The sequence below is a fragment of the Balaenoptera ricei genome, chromosome 16 (assembly GCF_028023285.1).
Source record: "Balaenoptera ricei isolate mBalRic1 chromosome 16, mBalRic1.hap2, whole genome shotgun sequence".
NCBI classification, from domain to species: domain Eukaryota; kingdom Metazoa; phylum Chordata; class Mammalia; order Artiodactyla; family Balaenopteridae; genus Balaenoptera; species Balaenoptera ricei.
The window spans coordinates 6,734,934-6,757,364 of record NC_082654.1 but is presented as its reverse complement, the minus strand read 5'-3'; the positions used below and the strand labels follow the sequence as shown (position 1 = coordinate 6,757,364).

Below are 22,431 nucleotides of genomic sequence, written 5' to 3'. Positions count from 1 at the left end.
AAGACTTATTTTTGCAAAGTGGGTTATTGTATTTGGGGCATCAACCCCGGAGCCCCTAAGACCAACCCCTTCATTAAAGTGCTGTATCCTTTTGTTCTTGGTTCATTGGACTGAGACCTGTGAGGTCATTGGACAGTGTCATTTATTTTTTTACATAGAAAACAATTAAGCGGAAAAAGACTAGTTTTAAGGGCAAATTATCTAATTTGTGTTTCTAGAGACAGTAAATATACTCTTTAATCCCAAAGAGTAGAGACTGATCTTCCCCATCCTCACATCCCTGCTTCACATACTTGCAGATTTGGTTCTATATACCTTTTTGGTAATTTTTTGAATTTCATCTCCCGTACGTTGAATTTGGGGTCACTCTTGTTGGAGATTGTTGGCATTTGAGCAGAGAAAGGTGAGGCAAGGCAGGGGTTCAGTCAGTGAGGGTTTGTGAGGAGACCTTGGGAAAAGAAAACGAAATAGAAAGAAATGTACCTGGTGAAGAACAGCAGTCCTGAATGTCAGGGAGTCAGACGGTGACTAGCAGAGAACCTACCCCAGACAGAGCTAACGTCATGTAACCCTGTGCGTGGGGATATGGACTTGAGAGTCAGGTACAGTGCAATCCCCCCAAAATGTTCAAGCATTCAATTATTTTGACTATCTGGATCAGGGATCCAAGAAGCAGCACTGGACATCAGAAGCAGCTCAGGTATCATAAAATCTGCCTGTTAATAGAATCTGGCATTCTATTAAACCAAAACAAAACAAAAACAAAGCATCTCTTTGAAACTGGGGGCAACAGGGATCACCTACAGTTTTCCTCAAAAAAGGAACAGTAAATGGAAATGCCCATGATTTAAGATGTATAATGTGTCACTGGATAGTCTCTTTATTTTAGTGTGTCATTTAAAAAATTTTATTTAGTGAATATAAAAACACTTTGTAAAGGCTGTGACAGGGTTGACTATGATTCCACTGTCTCATTTCTATTTTTCTCCTAAGATTGGAAGTTCTTCAACAGTGAATTCTACCAGAGGTGGGGCCGAGGTGAGCCCAACCCTCCTTCTTAGATGGGAAGTCACCACTGTAACTTCAAAGTCAACACAAAGAGTCTAAAATATTTGGTTTGCTAAACATTATGTAGTTTTCAGGGTAAAAAACTGTTATTCACTCGATTGTCCAGATGTGAAATCATATATTACAGAAAAGAAACCAACGTTTAAGGGTTTAAAAATTACTCCCAGCAAATTGTGATTAACATCCACTGAGCCTGCCCTGCATGTGTCACCTGTGTGCCACAAGGATGGGGGTGTCCTGAAGTGTAACTGAGAGCAGGGAGCACCTTCAAGGGGAGGGACATGACCGGTACGGACAGAGACCTAGTCTTTCAGTGTCAGAAGACAACTTTGAGGACATCCATTCCCAACCCTTTCCTGAAGTGTAGGAGACACGTTTAGGTGGCTGACTGATGCAGCACTCAATAATATTGGCTTACACATTAAGAAATTTTTTTCTTTTTCTATTCCATTCTAAACCTTATGTTTGAGCTGGGGAGAAAGCCCTGGGCTTGGTGATAGCGTGTCTAAACCTCTTAACACTTACTAACATCCCTTTTCAAAAATCCATGGGCAGGCCTCAGACAAGAAGTCTTGAAGAAGCAATGATGTTTGGGTGGAATTTAATCACTTTGGATTAGTTTTTTTTTTCCCCCACTGCATTTACTTTTAGGTTACTTTCTATTTATGACACGTGGTCTTGATTTTCTATGAGATGGAAGGGAGGAGTGAAGTGTGCACGTCAGGGATGCTGCAGACTTGGTAACTGCTCCAAGGGTACCAGTGTGGTGGTAGCGGATTTGGGAAGAGGCAGCACCCAGGGCACTTGGTGGGGTTACTTATAGAGATCATCTGTCAGAGTTGGTCCTCATCACATTCTCTGTATCAAGCAGTGAGTCGAATCTGAGTCTGTGCCAAAGCAAAAGGATTGAGAGTGCATGTTTACCTGGGCTGGGGGTCAGGGCAGTGCGCTAGGAAGAGGGCAATAGATGAACTGGGAACCCTCTCCCAGAAGCAGAGCTGGTGGCCACACCCCAGGCAGTATGTCCTATCTCTCACCCATCCTCATGCCAACAGTGTGAGAAGAACATACACACTGTTCACATAAAACCAAAAATCACTAAATGTTTGCACCACACTAGAAAGGCAAACAGACATAGCAATACCCGAGGCAACAAAATGGAGAAAAATAAGATATTAGAATAAGTAAAATTGTTATCAGACAGAAGTAAACATTGCATCCATAAATAAGAGCCAAATAGAGACCTTGAAGATTAAACTGTTGTTTGGTTATAGGACAATCTTAGTACACTGGCTAAATAGCAGAATGGGTCACTGAAGAGCCAATTAGTGAACTGGAAGACAAAGTTTAGAGGCTCTTCCAGAATTCAGTGCAAATAGACAAGCAGATAGAAAATATAAAGGAATACTGGAGAGTCAAGGAAGAGAGATCCAGATATTTCAATATCCATCTAAGAAGCATTCTAGAATAAAAAGGAGAAAATGGAAGCAAGAAAAAAAGAAATAATTGAAGAAAATTTTCTACAACTAAAAGAAACCCCCTCAAAATCATAAAATTAAAAATAAAAACCCGAGGATACTAAAAGTGAAATATCCCACCCAGTTTCCAAGTATATATATCATGTAAATGTTAGACTTGATTAGCCAATCAACAAGCTAAGTATAATCTATATATAATTTTGTAGCCAGAAAAGGAGGCTACACACATAAAAATATAAACACACACACACACACATGTGCACACGCATGTAAAGCTGGTAAAATTTGAATAAGGTCTGCGGATTGTACCAACATCAATCTCCTGGCTGTGATATTTGTGGTAGGTAGGATTCTAAGATGACCCTGTTGACCCTCATTTTTGTGTAATCCCCTGGATGTGAGTGTGGGCAGAACCTGTGAATATAATGCAATATAATTCCCATACTTAAGTTATATAGAAAAAGGGATTTTCCATATATAATTAAGGCCAAAGGGATTTTCCATACATAATTAAGGCCCCAAGTCCATTGACCTTAAGGCATGGAGTTTGCATTTCTGCCACGTGAGGTTACAGAGAGCACAAACACTCACCAAACACTGAACCTGCCCCGCCATGATCTTGGACTTCCCAACCTCCAGAATTGTGAGAAATAAATGTTTATTGTTAATAAGCAAACAAACAAAAAAAGATATGGAGATCATCCTGGGTGGGTCAGATCTAGTCATATGATCCCTTAAAAACGGACTGGACTCTTCCTGGTGAGAGAGGTCACAAAATGTGAGAGGGATTTGAACTCCATCACTGGCTTTGGAGCTGGAGGAGGCCATGTAGCAAGGAAAGCAGCAACTTCTAGGAGCTAAGAATGGCCACTGGCTGATAGCTAGCCAGGGAGCAGGGATCTCAGTCCTACAACCACAAGGAACTGAATTCTCCCACAACCACGTAGGTGGAATTAGGACCCTGGAGCACTGGTGAAAGTGCAATACAGTCAACCCTTGGTTTTAGCTTGTGAGACTGAGCAGAGAACCCAGCCACAAGTGCCCAGACTTCTGACCTACAGAACAGGGAACTAGTAAATGGGTGTTGTTTTAAGCCACTAAGTTTATGGTAATTTGCTGTGCAGCAATAGAAAATTAATACACCCATTTACTATACTTATGCCAGATGTTATCATCAGGGAAAAGTGGGTGAAAGAGACACAGAATGTCTCTATACTATTTTTTTTACAATTTTCTATGAATCTATAATTATTTCAAATAAAAAAGTTTTAAAATGGAAGATTGCACATTCTTTTCAAATACATGTAGAACAGTTACAAAAATTGACCATGTGTTAAGCCACAAGAACATTTAAAATTTTTCAGTAAGCAGAAATCATACAGGTCTTAATCACTGACCACAATGCAAAAATCAATCAGTTAATAAAATATGGGCAATGAAAAATAACAAGAAAAAATAAATTAGAAAACACCCTTCTCAATAATTCTTGGATTAAGAAAGAAAACAATTACAAGCTACTTAAACAATCATGAGAGGCCCATGATGTAGCTACACAGTGGCATTTGAAAGAAATAGCCTTACCTGCATTTACAAGAAAATAGGAAAGTCTGCAAAGAATTGAGTTATGCTTTCACCTTGAGAAGCTAGAAAAAAATCAAAATAAGCCCAATAACAGAATTAGTAAACATGAAAGCATAAATTATCAAGATCAAAAGCAAACAACAGCAACAAAAATGTAGTTTTGGTGAACAGAGCAAAGATATGTGAGCAACATACAGCATGTTAAAGGACAGGATGTAACTTTAAAGCATTAAAAAGACTATATTAAAACATCAAAATTTTAAAATCCATATAAAACAGATGACTTCCTCAAAAACTAAAAATGTCCAAAATTAGGGAAAAAAGAAATAGAAACACCATACAGACCAATCTCCATAAAGTATATTGAAAATATTTTCAAAGATCCACACCTGGGGCTTCCCTGGTGGCGCAGTGGTTAAGAATCCGCCTGCCAACGCAGGGGATGTGGGTTCGAGCCCTGGTCCAGGAAGATGCCACATGCTGTGGAGCAACTAAGCCCGTGCGCCACAACTACCGAGCCTGCGCTCTAGAGACCGCGTGCCACAACTATGGAGCCCGCGTGCCACAACTACTGAAGCCCACGCACCTAGAACCCATGTTCCACAACAAGAGAAGCCAGCGCAATGAGAAGCCCGTGCACCACAACGAAGAGTAGCCTCTGCTCGCTGCAGCTAGAGAAAGCTCGCGTGCAGCAAGGAAGACCCAACGCAGCCAAAAATAAAATAAATTAAATAAAATAAATTAAAAAAAAAAAGATCTGCATCTGTAAACAACAACAGGTCCAAGAGATTTCATGGCAATGGCAAATTCTATGGACATTTGCAATTTATATAAGCAGTGTCAGAGCATAGTAAAAATACATTTTAAAATCCTAAATAAAATATTTGCATATGAAGTCCTGAATTTATCAAAAGAACATCACATCATAAGCAACTAGAGTTTGTCTTAAGAATGCTAAAAGGGCTCAACATTAGAAAATCTATTAATATATGTTATTACATTAACAGATTAATATAGAAAATTTATATAATCATCTCAATAAATGCCAAAATACCATTTGCTATAATGTCACCTGATACATGAACAATAAGAACTACAACAAAACTCTTCAAATTATTTAATAATCTCAAAAAAAGGAGGTCCTAAGTAAGGCATGATATCCAGAAGCCATTAAATAGGAGACTCATACATTTCACTGCATTATAATATATGCTGGGCTAAAATATGGTATACACCACACCAATGCAAGATGTTAATAACAGGAGAAACTGTGGGCGGTGGGAATAGGGGGGAGAGTGGGTATATGAGAACTGTCTGCTTTCTGTTCAATTTTTTATAAACCTAAAAGTGTTCTAAGAAATAAAGTCTATTAACATAAAATATATATGTATATGTATGTATATGTACATATATCAACAAAGAGGAACAAACAACAACAAACTACAGAAAACACTTGTAACGCATCTATCTCATGTTTTGTTAGTGAAATTGTAAGCTGAAGCATGGCCTCTTTTAGAAACTTTGAATTAAAATTAAAAATCCACATGCTCTTTAGTCGAACAAGTTTATTTTTATGAGTTAACATATAGAAATACTCATAGATGAATACAAATGTTTACCTATAAATGTGTTTATTCCAGATTGTTTATAGCAGGAAGAGACTGAAAACTGCCTAAATGGCCATCAGAAGATTATAGGGACTATGACATATCCAGGAAATGAAATACCAGGCAGTCATGTTTTTGAAAAAGAAGTAGATTTATAAGCACTGATATGGAATGACATATTCAAAAGTGTAGTTGGTAGTGCTGTGGCAGAAAGCAACAGTGGCAATGGAACCACTGGTGTTTGTTAAGGGTGTGTGTGTGAGAGAGAGACAGAGACAGAGACAGAGACATAGAGAATCCATGCAGAGCCTACCTAGAGAAGGATGCACATAAAAAAATGTCAACAGGCAGATGAATGGATAAAGAAGATGTGGTTCATATATACAATGGAATATTACTCAACATAAAAAAGAATGAAATAATGTGGTTTGCAGCAACACAGATGGACCTAGAGATTATCATACTAAATTAAGTAAGTCATACAAAGACAAATACCATATAATATCCCTAATATGTAGAATCTAAAAAAATGATACAAATGAACTTATTTACAAAACAGAAACATACTCACAGACATGGAAAACAAACTTATGGTTATCATAGTGAGGGAGGGATAAATTAGGAGTTTAGGATTAGCAGATACAAACTACCATATATAAAAAGCTAAATGACAAGGTCCTACTATATAGCACAGGGAACTGTATTCAATATCTTGTAATAAACTATAATAGAAAAGAATATGAAAAAGAATATACATATACATATAAATTTACATATGACTGAATCACTTTGCTGTACACCAGAAACTAACACAACACTGTAAATCAACTATACTTCAATTTAAAAAAATAATAACTTAAAAAAAAAAGGCCACAGAACCAGTGCTGGGAGAGAAAATGGGGACTGAAAGTCAGGGATGTGAGGAAATTATTTTTCACTGTTTATTTTTATTTTCTTTGAAATTTTCCCATGTACATATACTTAAAAATATATATCTTAGGGGGAAAAAAACCAGGAAACTATGAATATAAGAGAATATTCTTAATTAGTTAAAAGTTATCTATCTCAAACCCACAACAACAGTCAGACATCAGAGTGACACATTAGAATCAGTCCCATTAAATTCAGACATAAAATAAGGATATGTACTATTTGTGCTAATATTCAAATTTTACCTGATGCAATAAGATGAGGGGGAGGTATAAATGCTAGAAATGATAAAAATTATCACTTTCACAAATGGTATAATTATCCACATAGAAAATCCAAAAGAATCAACTGAAAAATTATTCAAACTTTTAAATTTTATTAGAATATTTTTTATTTATTGTAAGAAGTTTATCCAGGTAGTCAAATAAATATAAGATTCACATACAGAAATCAGTAGCTTTTTTATGCATCAGACAAAACCAACCTAAAAGTGTAACTTAAACACACACACACACACACACACACACACACACACACACATTCAAGAGAGCCACATTTCAAAATATACAGGACTAAACACAGAAAAGAAACATACCATACTTATGTAAAAACAGTTATAAAGCTTTACCAAAGAACAGAAAATAAGATTTGAATAAATGGGGAGATACACCATGGTATAAAGATGTCGATTCTCCTATAAATTAATATCTAAATTCAGGGAAATTCCTATCAAATTGCCAGTGGATTTACTTGACAAGCTTATTCTAAAATTCATCTATAAGAAAAATATTTAAATAGAAACAAGAAAATTTTGATATAGAATGATGGTGACATTGCTCATTTAAAGGGCAATATAAATGGCCCCTGAGTGGGAAAAGATGGCCAACTTCACTAATAATCAGAGAAATGCAAAATAAGAAAATACAAGATACCATTTTTTTGTCCTTAAATATCCTTAAATATCTAAAAGATAATTTGAGGGGGGAGAGAAACAGAAACTCACAGATACTGTTGATGGAAGTTTAATCGGTCCAGTCTTTTTTGAAGGTGGTTTGGCAGTGTTTATTAATACTCTGTGCATATGGGCCAACTTGGCACTAAGAAGGTAACTTTCAGAGATGACTACAGAGCACATTTAAACATGCACCCAAAGAGCCCGATAAAGCATGTTCAAGTAGCACCACGTCTGGCAGCCAAAAATTAGACATAATTCAAAGGCTCATTAGTCAGATAGTTTTTTAAAACATGGTACATCCATATTAGGGGATACAGTGCAGTAGTTTATTCATACTGACACTGCAAGAACTTCAAGATCAGTTATGTACTCCAAGAACATATGTACTGTGTAATACAGTTTATGTTCAAAATTTGTATGTATTAATAGTTATGCACATGCATCTGATTGTAAAAACACAGAATAAAAACAAATGGTTAGGGACTTCCCTGGTGGCGTGGTGGTTAAGAATCTGCCTGCCAATGCAGGGGACACGGGTTTGAGCCCTGGTCCGGGAAGATCCCACATGCCATGGAGCAGCTAAGCCTGTGCGCCACAACTACTGAGCCTGTGTTCTACAGCCCGTGAGCCACAACTACTGAGCCCGCGTGCCACAACTACTGAAGCCTGCATGCCTAGAGCCCATGTTCCACAACAAGAGAAGCCACCGCAATGAGAAGCCTGCGCACTGCAAGGAAGAGTAGCCCCCGCTCGCCGCAACTAGAGAAAGCCCGCGTGCAGCAACGAAGACCCAACACAGACAAAAATAAATAAATTAAATAAACAAATTAAAACAAAACAAAACAAAACAAATGGTTAGCTTACTTCTGGGGACAGGACAAGGATTAGAGATGTGGTGAAATCAAAGGGGACTCCTGCTTTCTCTGTTTGTTTGCAATTTCAAGATGAAAATGTAAGCCTATATTAATTATGTAATTTAAAACCTCTCCCAAAAGTTAATGTGGCAATTTCAAAATTTAAGCACATTTTTGTTTAAAACACATTCATTTAAAATGTGTATGTCATCACGTATCTTTATTTTATAAGGACCTGAATATTTTTCAACCTTATTAAAACCATAAAAATACTTTAAAGGTGGGGGAGTGGCAACATTACCTGTTGCCTTTCTGGTTTCTCTATATAAGGACTTTATGTTTCTTTATGTTATCACTGTAAGAAAACTTCACCTCAGCATTGAGGCACATACAGTCTATATTCTCTAATCCTAAACAAATCTTATGTCAAACCTCAGTGCTGGATCAGAAAATACATACTTTTAGAATGTGCGATGAAATAACAATATTGCAAAACTCATCAAGAATCTTCTGGAAGGGTTAGGGCTCCAGTGGAGAACCAGCCTTTTTGTTAATCATGAACCTTACTTTTGGATTCTTTTTCAGATACTTTGTATAGCTTTGCTGGGGAATAAATTTAAAAGTGTTCCATAACTCATTATAATGTCTTGGAAAGCGTCTGAAAATTGGGACCACCACAGCTTCCTGACAGACATATGATATTTGGTTATTTGAAAAGCCATCGAGACAAGATGGAACATAGTCACATGCCCAAAGATTGAAATTTCTTGAAATGTGTTGCCTTTTTTCTGGGGAGATCTTCTTACATCCCAGGCCCTGGAGAAGAATCACAAGAAGGTTAGGAGAAAAATATTCAGGGTCACACAGTTCAGATGTCTTTAGTAAAACCACCTTCGTGACACCCTATCTCTAAATGCACAGCATGACCACTCTTACAAGAGACATCCTTTATCAACCTGTTGAAGGCTATAAATTGACACTCACAACATCCTGGTTCTCGCAGTCTTCCACTCCCACCAAGAGGACTGGACTTCTAGAGACATGGAGGGCAGGACCGGAGAGACCACAGCCTGGACTCCCTGGGACCCCAAGTAGGTTCTCTGCACCCAGGTGGCTCCTCAGCATATCCACCCCAGGCTGCATCTCCAGCACTCAGTGGGATGGTTCTTACACCGAGAGATCCGAAGATTCTTTCCCATCCCAAAGGATTCCCAATGAAGAAAGCAGCACCTTTGGGTCTCTGATCACAGGTTTCCTCATCAACTCTTACTAAACTGGCCATTAGAAAATTTTAAATTACATATGCGCTTGCAATCTCTTTTCGTTGCCCGGTGCTTTGTTAACCACCACTAACCAGTGCTATCAGACTTTATTTTCTTCAGTGATGGGGAAACACCACCTCCGGAGAAAAGACAACTGCAGTTATTAGGACGTCCTTCTTTATATCATGTAAGCTCCCCATCCATTCCTTTGACTCCTCACAGATCCTGGCTCTGCCATTCAGAGACACACATAGGCAATCCGTCCTTCCCATGACAGATCTTCACAAGAAAGCTCACAAATGAGACAGTTTATGGGAAAGCACATTGATGAGCATGAAATTCACAAAAACCTAGGCAGAAGGAAGGCTGGTGCAGATTTTGAAAGCTACGTGGGACTCCGAGAATTTTATGCTTTTTTCCCCCCTGGTAACCTGTTATGAGGCTTTAATCTTGTTCCAATTTTGAGGTCAGTCCTCTATCTTCAACATGTCTCAGAAAATCAAGAGCCCTAATGTCGCTCATTTTATTAGCAACTTGGAGAGAAATACTCACAGAGTCAAGGCAGAATCCAGAGTTCTGAAAGCTGTGACGATTGTCGTGTACAGAGAAGGGGAAGTTGTTATTTACTGCTTGCTGGAAAAGAGCAAGGGAAGAGATAAAAAGGCACACATCAGAACCCCAGTATGCTTCCAGAACCCACCTATAGTGGCATGGAAGGAAGACGGAGGAGGCAAAGTGACCTCTAAGTAAGAATTAAACCCATCAGGGCTTCCCTGGTGGCACAGTGGTTAAGAATCCACCTGCCAATGCAGGGGACATGGGTTCAAGCCCTGGTCCGGGGAGATCCCACATGCCTCAGAGCAACTAAGCCTGTGTGCCACAACTACTGAGCCCACGTGCCACAACTATTGAAGCCCGTGTGCCTAGAGCCCATGCTCCGCAGCAAGAGAAGCCACTGCAATGAGAAGGCCGCGCACCACAACGAAGAGTAGCCCCCGCTTGCCGCAACTAGAGAAAGCTCGCGCACAGCAACACAGACCCAACGCAGCCAAAAATAAATAAATAAAATAAATAAATTTATTAAAAAAAAGAAGAATTAAATCCATCGACAGCGATGGCACACACGGCACAGGGTGAGGTCTTGGGTGTGTGCATCAGCTCAAGGCTTTGAAACTCAACCTTATTGCCAGCTTGCTGAAAATCATAAAAAATTCTCTTTAAAACATCTTATTGAGAGACAAGGAAGGGAAAGTCTGTAGGCATGGAATTGAAAGCTGGAAAAGAATTTTGAGACCATCTTCTTCTTCTGCCCAATCAGGATCCTAGTAGACCAGACCTCTCTGGTTCAGGGCGGCTAAATGTGAAGTTAACCCTGTTTCTCCCTCCGGCCACTTCATGTCCCTAAAGTTGCTCATGAACTGGCCAGCAAGGAAGAATGTGCATGTTAAGAACTCTGTCCATAGGGACTTCCCTGGCGGTCCAGTGGTTAAGACTTCGCCTTCCAATGCAGAGGGTAAAAGTTCAGTCCCTGGTCAGAGAGCTAAGATCCCACATGCTTCATGGCCAAAAAAAACCGAAAACATAAAACAGAAGCAATATTGTAACAAATTCAATAAAGACTTTAAAAATGGTCTACATCCAAAAAAACAAAATCTTTAAAAAGAAAAGAAAAGAACTCTGTCCATAGAGGAGCCTAACTTTATTGTCTGGACCAGAGGTAGTTCCCTCTAAAGACTATTTGAGGTATCGTACTGAACAGTGTATGAGGTAGGATGCTACCAGAATTTAGGGGTCCAGGGAGGGCAAGTGAGCAGTTCCCTCCGAGAAAGAGTTGTCTGGTGGCAGCGGTGCCACCCCCTTGAAGAGCCAGGGGGGCACGTGGCCAGCTCTCAGGACTCACCTTCTCCCGCACTTTGTAGATTGGCGGTAGCTTCTCCTCCACTTGCCGAGATAAACGTGGACTATTGGACTCTTTTAACATCGTACGTGTGATGGATTCTGGTGTCTTTTGCATTAGTCCAATGTGAGGGAACTGGAAAAACAGCACACGCCTTGATTAAAACCAGACACATCTGAATCTCTAAGCCAAGTATCAGGGCTTCCTCTGTAAAGGGATTAAAATGCAATTTGGGTGCTTCTGGCATGCGATGGAAATGGCATAATTTTTGTAATTTTCAAGTATTCTTTCCAAGACAAAAAATATTGTCATGGCCCGAGGCCACCACTGCCGGTTGTTTCAAGTTACAGGGGCCACCCTACTGCTCGGAGCCTGGAAATGTTTCCGAGGCCTGGTGAGGAGGGTGTGGCCCCGTGAGAGGGGGTTGATGGACTCTGAGGAGACAATGTATTATTTGAGATCTTCCTTGTGGTAAGGGAGCTCTCTGCACTTGGGGCCAAGGATTCAGCCCATGTTCACAGGGGTGAGCCAACCTCCTGAAGGTATGAAGTGGACCTTAGGACACGGGGAAGGGGAGGAGAGAAGGGTCGCGTTGAGTCTCCACGGAGAATGTAGAATGGTAGAGGGTGGGAAGATTATTTGGATGGCTGGGGGTGGGCTTTAGTATCTCTCTATGAACAGAAGGGAAGGAAACAGGACTGGGCCTAGGGAGGCAGTCCCAACAAAGGCCTGGACCAACCCCACAGGGAGCTCTAGACATGGGATGCCTTCTCAGAGTCAGCCTGATGGAGTGAGAGGACTGGGCCTTTGTGAGCCTTTGTCAATCAGTCACTGGGTAGAAGAGGACGGTGGGGACCCAGGAAGTGACCTTGGGGCAGCAGCTCTTTTCAGCCAAGGAATATCTAGGGGTGGGCCTCCCAGGCCACACTTTCAGCAGCAGCGCAAGTAGTCCATTCCCGAATTCCCCCTGAAGAGGGATGCGAGTGGTGCTTGACAGCCACTGTAGCTCACCTCAGTTTTATATAAACAGCACCTCTTAAAAGCCACCCCAACAAAGTGGACTTTGAAGCAGGGATCTCAAGGAGAGGAATATGAATGGAAACTACAATACAAACAGAAGGCAAGACCCTGACTCTTAGCGAAAATTCCTGAAAAGGGAGGAAGCATAATGTGGTGGTGGGCCACAGAGAGTAGATCCAAACGCCCTGAGACCAATCCCAGCTCGCTCTCCCACGAGGTCAGCCTTCCGCAAGAGACAATTTTTCCAGGCCCCAGTTTCTTCATCTGTAAAATGGAAATAACAATACTTACTTGATAGGGTAGATGTGATTAAAGGAGAAAATGCACGCACCCAGAGAGTGTACAATAGCTGTAGGCAGGTTCTATTTTTGCTCACAGCTGTCCCCTCCCTTGTCAACAAACCCATTGTCACACCCAAAGCCAGTCTTTCCTTCTCTTTGGGATTATAATGGTATTGGCTAACACTGCCATTCTCTCCCATTCCTTCTCAAGTCATGATATAACTGCACATATAAGTATGGTTTTTGTTTAATTTCTGCACAAGAATGCATTTAGTATGCTACTATTTATGTCAAAAGGTAGAGAGATTATGTCATCTATGTGGTATACTTGGTGGGGCATTGTTGGCAGAGAAAAGGAGAACCAATCGTCCAGATGACACACAGCCTCAGAGAGATCCTGTAAACTCAGTGCCGAGTGGAAAGAAGAAACAAAATGAGATCTATAACCCAACACCATTTATGTAAATAAATAATCCATGCACACAAAACAACAATACATAATTTACAAGAACACATCTCAGTAAAAGAACTCCCATTAAACACGTGTGAATAGCTGCCTGTGGGGCAAGCAGAGCAGGAACCGGGATCAAGGGCAAGGAGACAACCACACAAACCAACACACCATCACGTGGACGGGCTCTTCCACGGCCGAGCGACAGGGTCACCTCGGAGGAGGGCACCAGGGAAGGAAGAACACTTTTTTTGCCGTAGTTTATATGTTTCTTAATGAAGCGCATCTATTAATTGTCTCGTTTTTCCAACGAAAATAATTGTATTTGTTTCTGATTAGAGTTGTAATACATGCTTATGGTTTTTAAAAGTTCAAACAATAAAGAAAAACATAAGGAAGGAAGTAGAATTCCCTTGAAATCCCATCACTCTTTCCCCTTTTTTTTAAAATCTATTTTACTTTTCTTTTCTTTTTTTTTTTAAATTAATTTATTTATTTATTAATTTTTGGCTGTTTTGGGTCTTCGTTTCTGTGCGAGGGCTTTCTCTAGTTGCGGCAAGCGGGGGCCACTCTTCATCGCGGCGCGCGGGCCTCTTACTGTCGCAGCCTCTCTTGTTGCGGAGCACAGGCTCCAGGCACGCAGGCTTCAGCAGTTGTAGCATGCGGGCTCAGCAGCTGTGGTTCACGGGCTTAGTTGCTCCGCGGCATGTGGGATCTTCCCGGACCAGGGCTCGAACCCGTGTCCCCTGCATTGGCAGGTGGATTCTTAACCACTGCGCCACCAGGGAAGTCCTCCCCTTAACTCTCTGGTGACCAACTTTGTCATGCATCCTTGTGCAACTGTACACCCATATATATGCATAATTTGCATATATAGGATCGTATTATAAATGTGGCTTCAAAAATTATAAATTTATAAAATTATAAATGTGACCTTTTTATTTATTTTTCTGATCTTCTGTTTTATTTTTTTATTTGAATTTTATTTATCTATTTTTTATACAGCAGGTTCTTATTAGTTACCTATTTTATACATATTAGTGTGTATATGTCAATCCCAATCTCCCAATTCATCCCACCATCCCCCCCAACCCCGCTTTCCCCCCTTGGTGTCCATACGTTTGTTCTCTACATCTATGTCTCAACTTCTACCCGGCCAACCGGTCCATCTGTACCACTTTTCTAGATTTCACATATATGGGTTAATATATGATATTTGTTTTTCTCTTTCTGACTTACTTCACTCTGTATGACAGTCTCTAGGTCCATCCACGTCTCTACAAATGACCCAATTTCGTTTCTTTTTACGGCTGAGTAATATTCCATTGTATGTATGTGCCACATCTTCTTTATCCATTCATCTGTTGATGGGCATTTAGGTTGCTTCCATGTCCTGGCTATTGTAACTGGTGCTGCAATGAACATTGGGGTGCATGTGTCTTTTTGAATTATGGTTTTCTCAGGGTATATGCCCAGTAGTGGGATTGCTGGGTCATATGGTAATTCTATTTTTAGTTTTTTAAGGAACCTCCATAGTGGCTGCACCTATTTCCATTCCCACCAACAGCACAGGAGGGTTCCCTTTTCTCTACACCCTCTCCAGCATTTGTTGTTTGTAGATTTTCTGATGATGCCCATTCTGACCGGTGTGAGGTGATCCCTCATTGTGGTTTTGATTTGCAATAAAAGCCTTTTTATAATTTAATAGTAACTTTTGGTTTCTGTTTCCTTCCCCTTCTTGTCACCCCCACCAACACCCCAGATAACAGTGATAACAATAGTAATGACAATAGCTCTCGTATGATCCTTTACAAACACCCGTACCTACAAAAGGGACTTACACTGCTTTATAAAAATTGGACCATATGATACATACTATTTTACACCTTGCTTTTCTCACTTAACAATATACCCCAGAAATTTTTCAAAATCAACCTATACATTTCTAATTCATCCTGTATTATATATTTTTTAATGTTTTTAAACAATTTTTAAGTAAATATAAATAATACAGAGGGCCTCCAGACTCAGAACCTTTCCCTTTTCCCCTCCTCCAATCTGATTTTCCAAGTTATGGAAAATCAGGCCAAGGTGGAGAGTTTTTCTACATCACGAAGGATCCCTCTCACCAGCTAAATGACAACTGACTTGAGTTCATTTGTATTCTGCAAGTCTGTGGACTAAATCACTGTAAAAAAATAAATGGCTCTAGCATTTTAATTTCACTCTTTTAAAATATATATTTAATGGCTATAACATGATAGCTGTGAAATAAACCCTTCTGTTAGATATTGTAACCGTGAAATACAGCTTTTTAACTAGTTGGCAGTGAAATTTTTGCTGCATTCAATCACTCAGTGACTGAAATATTAAATGGGAAGGTGAAAGTGTGTGCAGAGAGCCTTTTCTACCTAGCAACAGCCAGGTTACCACCAGCAAGGTCAACTGCGAAATGACTGTCACCTCCAATGTGGCAATTAGTCTCCCAAAGGGGCTGCTGCTGACGCAAAGCCAACAATTTCTTTAATTTTCCCAACAAGTTACTTTGGGAAACTTCACGTCAGCACTATTCTCTTTACGCTCTTAGGTGCCGGCAGCAGAAAGGACCCACACCAAAGGCTCCCCACTTAAACTGGGCCCAGGTACTTTCCTGGGACACCAGTGGGAGATGCAATGTTCTTCCTCGATTTCTGCCTTATAACAGAACCCTGACTTTGTTTGGGGTGGCAACGTGGTTGGTTAAAAAATACCCCCCCAAACTCCCTTGCAGCTAAATTGGCCATGTGACCAGTTGAAATGAAAGCAGAAGTCTGTGGGTGGGGTTCATGGGAAAGAGATTGTTTCCCCCAGAAAAAGGGGCCGACTTAGCTGACAGGTGCCTTCCATCTATTTATCCGTTGACTTTCCTCTCATTTACCTGCCTGAGTTGACACACTGCACTAAGGATGACAGGACAGGAGGCTGAAAAGAACCTGGGCCTTTGACAACGCCCTGGGGCATCTGTACCAGCCCTGAACTGCCTCCCTCTGGACTGATTGTTACTTGAGAAACACAGACCCCTGTCTGGATAAGGTACTGTAGTCAGCTTTTTATAATATTCAAACACAGCCCTAACTGATACTGTAGGTGATAAAAAGAGGCCAAGCTATTTAGTCTGAGAAGCTTACGTTGTCTCTTCCTAACCAATTAGTGTATGTAGTTCACGTTATTTCCCATTTTACTTTGGCTTCCAGGAAACTCAGAGTCAAATTTGATGTCCAAATAGCTACTGTTTAGGCCATATGGCCTGCATATCTATGTTACATACTTTCCCAGTCTCAGCCTCTTAAAGTATATTTAAACTGGTTCTGAATTCTTATTTTTATATACTTTACTACTTTATTGTGAATATTTTCCATTCATTACTTTAAATCTGTGAAATGGAGCAGGGTATACAAGAAAGAATATCAGTATAAATATATACCCCTTGGAATCTGTGGGGGATTGGTTCCCCCCATCCCACCCTGTGGGTACCAAAATCCAAGGATGCTCAGGTCCCTTAGTTTCCCTTCAGTATCTGTGGGTTCTGCATGGTGGACATATATACATATATATATATTACATATATTATATATTATCTATATAATAGTTAGCAAGTATTGAGTGGTTACTATGTTTCCACGCATTATACTAAGCACCTTTGTACGAATTATCTCACTAATCCCCACCATGGCCTCTAACCTTAGTATATTATGCTCCCATTTGACAAAGAGACTGAGATTTAGAAAGACTAAGTTGCTTAGGGTTTTTAAAGCCTTCAGGCGCAAATTTTCCAAGATGTTTTCCATTTTTCTTTTTCCTTTTAAACAAACAAATTTTTTAAAAAATTTTCTATGTATTATTGCTCTAGAAGAGGCTAGTACCACAATTTTCTCTGATACAACCAGTGGGGAAAAAAAAAGACAAAGATAACCAGCCTCATGGAGTTTATATAATAAATTATATAGTATGTCAGAAGATAGATGTTATAGAAAAGAGAAAAAGCAGGGCACATACCAATTACTGCTTAGTGAACAGTCACAAGTTGCCAGCCTGCTGAGCGTTTTATACTCAGATTAATTTCATTTGGTCCTCCCAAGGATACTATGAGATTCCCATTTCACAGATGAAGGAACTGAGGCTGGGTGAAGTGATTTGTCAGACGTCATACTATAGTAAGTAGCAGAAGTGGGATCTGAACTCAGTTCTGTGTCCTGACCACACCCACGTGACCTGAGAAAGATGAGAGAGGGCACCATCCTTCTTACCCATCTTCCATCCTTGTCTAAAGGTGGGTTGAAGCGTCTCCCTTTGGCCATATTCTACAGGAAGCTGAAGGGGGCTGAGGTTGGCTCTCTTATCCCTCCATCGCCTCATGAATTCTACACCTGGGAAACCACTCCTCCTTGTTCCTGATCTTTAATTCTCAGCCTCTACCAGGAGGGGAAGTCCGGGAGTGGTCCCTGTTGTCATAGCATCAGAGCCCACCCATCACAATGGGGGAGGAGTGCGGGTCTTCCAAGCCCCCCAAGGGCTCCTGCCTCAGGTCCCTTGCAGCTGTCGCTCCCCAGTGTGTAAGCCTCCAGGTCCCAGGTGAGGAAGCCATACACACAGGTCACACAGGTGTGGACCAGACAGTCTTGAGACAATGGCGAACTCTGTACCCTCCAAATCCTCTGATGACTTCTGAGTTGAATATCCTCATGGTAACCATCTATTCCAACCTCTTAGTTTTCAGAGAAGTGAGTTGACTCTGCCTTGTCTACACCCAGCCAGGCCTCAGGCCTCCCCACGTGCTCCTTTCCTGGCTGCCTGCATGTCCCAGCTCACTCACTGTGACTCCCCTTACTGCCCACTGCTGAGGCCATGACGAAGCAGCAATCGTGAGTAGTTATTAAATACCAGGTGCTGTGCTGAGCGCTTTCACGTGTTTTACTTTTTCTCCATGAACCTTTGGGGTTTACAAATGAGGAAACAGAGCCACGTACCCAGTGGAGGGGGCGCCGGGTCACGGGACAGCTCCAAGGCTCGCAAGCCTTTCGAGGGCCATCTGGCGTCTCCCAAGTTGCAGAGGTGGCTCCAGAGAGCTGGCCTTCCTCTTGGGGCCCGGACCCTCAAGTCCTGCCTCACTTCTACTCAGTCACGTGATTTCTGCTTTTCTTTCCCCTCCTCCCTCCCTCCCTACCTCCTTTCCTTCCTTCCTTCTTTCCTTCCTTCCTCCCTTCCTTCATTTCTTTCCTTCCTTCCTTTTATAAATTCTGTGTCTTGACAATTCTCTTGGCTACTCCATGTGAAAATAAGAGTAAACACCAATGGAAGAATCTGTCCAACTCTCTTTTTTTTGCTAAGAAATTGTGTCCTCAAGCCCCTCTTCCCCTAATCATCGGCGAGGGTGTCCTAACAAGAGTTGCCGGGTTAGTGATATGGGACCTCTCCTCTGGCCACCACCGACGGCCCAGAGAGGTGTGTTCCTGGATGAGATGCCTGAGGTGGAACACGGACTGAAACTGAGCAGGTGTTAGTAAACATCTCCACTTACAGATGAGAAAAGGGAGTCTCAGAGAGGTGGAGGGACTCACCCATAGTCACATAGCTAATTTGTAGCAAAGTCTAAACTAGAACCCAGATGTACTGAGGCCAATTTCAATGCCAGCATCAAACAGGATTCGTTTCACTGCACTTCCCTGACCACATTAAATTATTGGGCAGTGGATTTTCTAGGATTGCTTTTAACTCCCTTTCTTTAATCTGCATGAAACTGGGCCTCTTAGCCATGATCCCTCCCCACTGTGAGCTCTGGCAGGCCAGGGGTCAAATGACTGCCATCATGTGCTCCTCCGGTGGCCCTCCCTCCCCAGTAGATGTCATGCCAGGGAGCTCTGCACAAATGGAGGGGAAGGATGAGTGCAGAATGCTGCTTCTCCCACATCAAGAGGCTGAAAGTAAAGCAATAAGGAGGCAGGGAGCCGAAGACTGAGACTAAAAACCCAGAAACAGTGCCATTTCCAAACCATAGTATTTCACAGACATTCCCTTTGTCTCCACCAATGGAGCGGAAAATCCTTTAGATCTAAAATCTCGTTTCTAAATATATTCTGCATCTCCTCTGTATTGTCTTATGCTCTATTAAACAAGGTATACAATCACCGGTCAAGGTGTATTCCAATTTTCCCCTTTTGAACGATTGTTTAAAATTCTAAAAAATTTGTCCAAGAAAATCAAAAGCAAATAAGGAAAACCCGGCCAGGAAAAATGAAATTCAATTTTTCTTCAGCTAGGATTTCCTAGCTGCAGATTGGGGTGCGGTTGTTCATTGTTGATGTTATTCTTTTCAGAGGTTTGAATTACTGAGCTGAACTTGGAGACCCATTCTGAAAACCAGTTCTGTAGCACTCAGGGCACTACGATCCCTGGGGCTGAGAACACCGGAGGGTCGCGCTCCATCCTGCGTTGGGTCTCTGCACGAGCTGGGCCCTGGTCGGAATGCAGTGTTGCGACACCGCCTGTTAAAGGTAGCTGTGAACGCAGTGCTGAGACGTGGGCGTGTCCGTTCAACAAATACTGACGGAACACCCACTCTGGGTCAGCGCTGTGTTCAAACAGCGGTAAGACAATCACCAAAATCAGTTTTTCGTAAGTAGTAAATCATGGATTTGCCAATACATCAGATGACTAGGACCCCCAATTATTGATTAACCAAAAATTATTTTCAGTGAGCTATCTACAACATTTGTATCTAATTGTTCCACCCAATGTATTTTTCGAAATGACAGCTGTTGTGTACTTTGACTTTTAGATCTTTTACATCTGAAGTGTTAAGGGCCTTATGAAAAGCAGCTGTGCCTATCTCTTCCATGTGTTTTCAGTGCACTGTGCCATTCCTTGTTTTAATTAGCAATTTGCCGTCTTTGGTGGGAGAGAAAGTGGTGGAACCACGGGTGTGTTTTCACACACGCATCGGCCACGTGCCCACGTGTGCTGCCCGCACAACTCTCAGACCTGCACACACAGGCATGCTGCAGTTCATCATGCCACCAAAAGTTTCACCTCCACCTTCATGTCCACAAATCCCGGACGACTTAACTTGCATATGGGAAAAGCCGAGCCATCTGCACATAAAGTGTTGAGCATCTGAGAAATTCTCAGGCATCTGAATCATAAAACACATTTTCTTTTCACCCTGCAAGGTAAACTATCTGGATTCTTTCTGCAAATAGCAACAGAATTGAGGTGACTCAATTGTACGTTTTTATTATGGTTCATGATTCGTATGGAACTCGTGGAAATTACAATGGATGCACAACCCATTTGCAAATCATCTTGAAAAGTACTCAGGCATCTGTCACGTGAAGCACATTTTTTGTTTGTTTGTTTTACCCTACATTGCAAACTATCTGGAAAATTAACTGCATCTCTCTCCCTTCCACTCAAGAAAACAATTCCTGGATCAAGACAAGTAAGACGAATTGAAAGACAAGAAGGAGAACTTGACCAACCTGGAAGTTTGTTCAGTTGAAAGGTAGAAACAGTAACATTTATAAAAACGCTTGACTCTGCTGACACGCATGAGTTGGTAAGGATGTGAGACATTGCCCAGGTAATGACAATTTTTGATAACCTTGCTGAAACGTGAATTGCTATAAACTTTTCAAATCGTGTCTAGAGAAGCTTTCGGTTCATTGATAACTTGGAGAATTGGTCGCTCGAAAAATTGCTGCAATCTAGCAAATTGTACTGGACACAGTGAAGGTCACAGTAGATACTGTCGCTGTCCTCACGAAGCTGGCTCTCTTGTGGGGAGACAGACGTACCACCCAGATAATTGGTTATAGTTATGAGAGGTACTGGGTGCTCAAGATCATGTGACAGTGGGACCTGCATGAATCTGAAGGGTGACCAGGAAGGTGATGGGGAGCACGTGCCAGGTGGATGGAGAGCCCGTCAGAGGCCCTGATATTGGGTGGAGCTTGACTCACTCAGGAACCAAAAGGAGGTCAGAGGACCACGCAGGGTGGAGATGATAGAGGAAAAAGCAGAAGGCGGGCCACTCAGGGCCTCCAGGCCATCCGAGAGCTGTGGACAGGCACCTTGCCCTTTGTGACCTTGACCAGCTGGCCAATGTCGGTAGCAGACAGAGACTTGAGGAACAGGTAACAACAACACACCAGTTGAGAACTTTGGCCTTTTTAGAAAAATCACCTTAGAAATAAGACTCACCCTTAGGATGCAGCAGGCGTGCCGAGTTTATTCTTTCTCCAAATTCTGAAAAAGACAGGCAGAAATGTTTAGTTTGATTTCCATTTCTCCACTGGATGCATTTGTTATTCCTATTTTCACTTCTGTGTTTCCGTGTTTGTTGAGGTTTATGTGAAGACTCGATGCTATTGTTTCCACCCCCTGGAAAGACAGCAGCTTTTGTCCTCTCACAGTTTGAATGGGACAGTCCTCCGAAGACACAGAATAAAAGACAGCAGTAATTACAAGTGTGGTTCAGAACGGAGAGCACTGGAATGGAAAATGCCAGCCTCCACAATCGTAAAGCAAAACAGCCAAATAAATATATATTTTTCAGCTGAAGAGGAAATGGACAGTGCCTTGGAACGTGATGGTAAGTTCATCTCCATCCCACGCGGGGAGAAGAGAGAGGAGGCGAGGTCCCTCAACGAAGAAGAGATCTGTAGGTCTTTTAAAATCTCCTCTCTCCTCTTACCGTGTACCATAAAACATAACGGCGATTTCATCAACTTGGCAGCAAACTGTGAGCTAATAAAAGAGCCTTGTTACAAAGACAATAAGAAGACAAAGTCATAAATGACAGACGTGGGCTGAGTCCTGACGTTAGACCCCAATTTCTCCAGCTCGACCGGGATCCGATGTTCATCAATTCAGTTAATCGTGTGGATGACCACCAATTTGTCCTTTTTTGCTTGCTCTTTCTTCACATTCCAGGGTATTTCTGCCCACCGGGGGTGCCTTGAAAAGGCAAACAGGAAATGTACACAGCATCAAGGCTTGCGATGTTGCCTTCG

At 41.5% G+C, this 22,431-nt stretch overlaps 1 protein-coding gene across 21 annotated transcripts in view; it reads right to left on the bottom strand.

Moving 5' to 3' along the window:
- Nucleotides 1–7,083: 7,083 nt before the first annotated feature.
- TEX36 (testis expressed 36) overlaps nt 7,084–22,431 on the bottom strand; it is a 49,811-nt gene continuing 34,463 nt past the window's right edge. For 16 of the 21 annotated variants that reach the window (XR_009497909.1, XR_009497916.1, XR_009497919.1 and 13 more), the window contains 2 exons: nt 21,620–21,664; nt 12,650–12,916 (listed from right to left, as the gene is read on the bottom strand). Coding sequence is in view for 5 of the 21 variants with exons in the window: in XM_059899567.1 (XP_059755550.1) it covers nt 8,993–9,289; nt 10,288–10,368; nt 11,636–11,767; nt 17,671–17,721 (561 nt within the window). In the remaining 16 variants the exon portion in view is untranslated. Of the gene's footprint in view, nt 9,290–10,287; nt 10,369–11,635; nt 11,768–12,643; nt 12,917–17,670; nt 17,722–21,619; nt 21,665–22,431 lie in introns of those variants that run through there. The other 5 variants (XM_059899570.1, XM_059899568.1, XM_059899571.1 and 2 more) reach the window with 3 other exon arrangements.